Source organism: Berghia stephanieae, chromosome 12 (genome assembly GCF_034508935.2).
Source record: "Berghia stephanieae isolate SIO BIC M18660-M18661 chromosome 12, UCSD_Bste_1.3, whole genome shotgun sequence".
Taxonomy (NCBI): domain Eukaryota; kingdom Metazoa; phylum Mollusca; class Gastropoda; order Nudibranchia; family Aeolidiidae; genus Berghia; species Berghia stephanieae.
The window spans coordinates 10,718,533-10,721,032 of NC_088371.1; the positions used below are offsets into that span (position 1 = coordinate 10,718,533).

The 2,500-nt window shown below is 43.2% G+C and overlaps 1 protein-coding gene across 1 annotated transcript in view; it reads right to left on the reverse strand.

Annotated features, from left to right (window-relative positions):
* LOC144958315 (uncharacterized) overlaps positions 1-2,500 on the reverse strand; it is a 72,623-nt gene that overhangs the window by 69,823 nt on the left and 300 nt on the right. The window contains exon 1 of the mRNA XM_078890209.1: positions 807-2,500. This exon is cut by the window's right edge and continues 300 nt beyond it. Within this exon, the coding sequence (XP_078746335.1) occupies positions 807-2,442 (1,636 nt within the window). The 5' untranslated portion in view covers positions 2,443-2,500. The remainder of the gene's footprint in view (positions 1-806) is intronic.

The window sequence follows — 2,500 nt, forward strand, 5'->3', positions numbered from 1 at the left end:
AATGATTAGACTCATAATGAGAAAAGGAGAACGAATAATTTTGACAGCGTAATTTTATCAGGGCGTCGTCTAAAATTCAAATTTAATAATTTTGCGTGTAGGAGACGGGACGGACTATGTATGGTGAGTGATGGTCAAAGTTAGTATTAGTGGTCAAATTGGTCACGAATCGTCCGAGTATATCCATAAGTCATTAGTCATTTAACAGTGGTTGGGTTTGAAAATTTGTTCACCATTACTTGGGAATAATTAGATAGATAGGTTTGTAATAGATAGTTATGTAGGTAGATAGATTAGATAGATAGATAGATAGATAGATAGATAGATAGATAGATAGATAGATAGATAGATAGATAGATAGATAGATAGATAGATAGATAGATAGATAGATAGATAGATAGATAGATAGATAGATAGATAGATAGATAGATAGATAGATAGATAGATAGATAGATAGATAGATAGATAGATAGATAGATAGATAGATAGATAGATAGATAGATAGGTAGATAGATAGATAGATAGATAGATAGATAGATAGATAGATATATAGATAGGATGACTTAAATGCATAAAGTTAATGTGCAAACATTAATTGCATGTGTGATAACCTAATGTAATTACGGGATAAGTTTACATTGTTATAATGTTTATGGTGATAGTGAGGGTATTTAATTGCCATCATAACAACGAGACCATGACGATTTGGTGTTATCAGACGTGTGAATAAATATTAGAACACGGAGAACCTGCGAAATGGCACGCTAATCAACAGCGAATAGTGTTTACAATTAACAAAGACTTACCCACAATACCCATCCAGGGGTAGAAAGGTACTGATGGATCAGATGGGGAATTAGGTTCTCCTTGCTGATTTTGCTGCTGCTGTTGTTGTTGGTTTCTGGGCGCGTGCCCGCCACCGAGATCCTCACTGCCCGATTTTGGGCTGAGAGAGCAGGAGCTGAGAGGTTTTGTGGACTCAGCTCCTGGACTCCCAAATGGGCTGTGTTGATTGCGGACCGGCGGAGACGGTGTGGATAATGCTGGGTGGCTAGGTGGACCGGTCGTCCAGTCTAGGGGAGATCCGAAAGGTCCGAGAGGTAGGTATCCGTTATTAGAGCTTGCTCCGCGGAGAATTGGTGATCCTGCGTTGGTTGGTGTTGGTTTATTGTTGTTGTTGTTATTGTTGATGTTATTGGTGTCCGTATTTGTGTTGTGGTGGTTGTGTAAGAATGATGGGTGTTGTTGTTGGTTGTGGTGGTGGTGAGGGTGGTGATGTGGTAACGTTGAATTGAGGGATGTGAGCGCTAGTGGAGGACTGCTAGTTCCTTCGGTTTTAATCCCAGGGGTGGAGCAACTATTGTTGGTGGTAGAGTTGGTAGAGCTTCCGTCGAGATGGTTCGAGTTGCTACCAGTTCCGTCAATGCTGTTGTTACTGGTGCTATGTAATCCTTGTAGTTGATGGTTATGATGCTGATGATGATGTGGATGGTGATGGTGTTGATGATGGTAAGATAAGGACGGTGAAGCTGAAGTAGATGAGGACGACGTGGACGATGACGAGGATATCAAAGAACTACTATTACTATTATTGAGCTTGTTATTTGAGATATTAGAGTCACTGTTGTTATTACTGCTGTTGCCATTATTGCTACAACTGTTATTACTACTATTATTGCTATGAATGTCCAAAGCCAGAGGAGTTGCGTGGTGTAAATTTGAAGAAGTATGAGAAGAATGTGCTGGCGTGATAGAAGGATGGTATCCTGTTAGATCTGTAGGGAGATGTCCACTAGCCGGACTCAGACTCAATCCTGGATAAGATGTTGATGACGAAGATGAAGGCGTGGATGATGAGAGTTGGTGGTGGTTTGCGGCAACAGCAGCAGCAGCTGCTGCCGCGGCTGCTTTCTGAGCCGCGTAGGAACTGTAACTGCTGCCGCTATTGTTGTTGTTGTTATTACTGCTGCTACCTCCAGAACAAGCTTCAGAAAGACTTCCAAGACTGGAATTGTTCGATGAAGCGTTGGGGTTGGAACTTCCGCTGCTTCCAGAACCGCAGATAACTCCACCGGTGGCTGCGGCAGAGGCTGCTACTGCTGCCGCTGCTGCAGCCGCTGTTGTGTATCCCGTAGGTTGCTGGTGAAGATGATGTTGTTGTTGATTATGTTGTTGTTCTTGTTGATGATGTCCGCCACCGCCGCCACTGTGGTGCTGTTGTTGGTGGTGATGATGATGTGCTGCACTTGGATGGTGAGGGTGATGATGATGGTGGTGGTGATATCCTCCAAAATGGTCAGAAAACCGGGATGAGTAAGCAGCGAGGCCATATCCTGCAGGTGAAGTGGCCGATGACCCTCCGTATCCATTAGGCGCCCCATAATGGTGATGAGGTTCTGTAGAATACTGCGGCAGAAAAGGTGCCGCGAAATAAGAATTCATGGTCCTCCTCGATTAAATCCTCCGACTTGCAAGCAAGCTATCCAAATTTCACGATCTA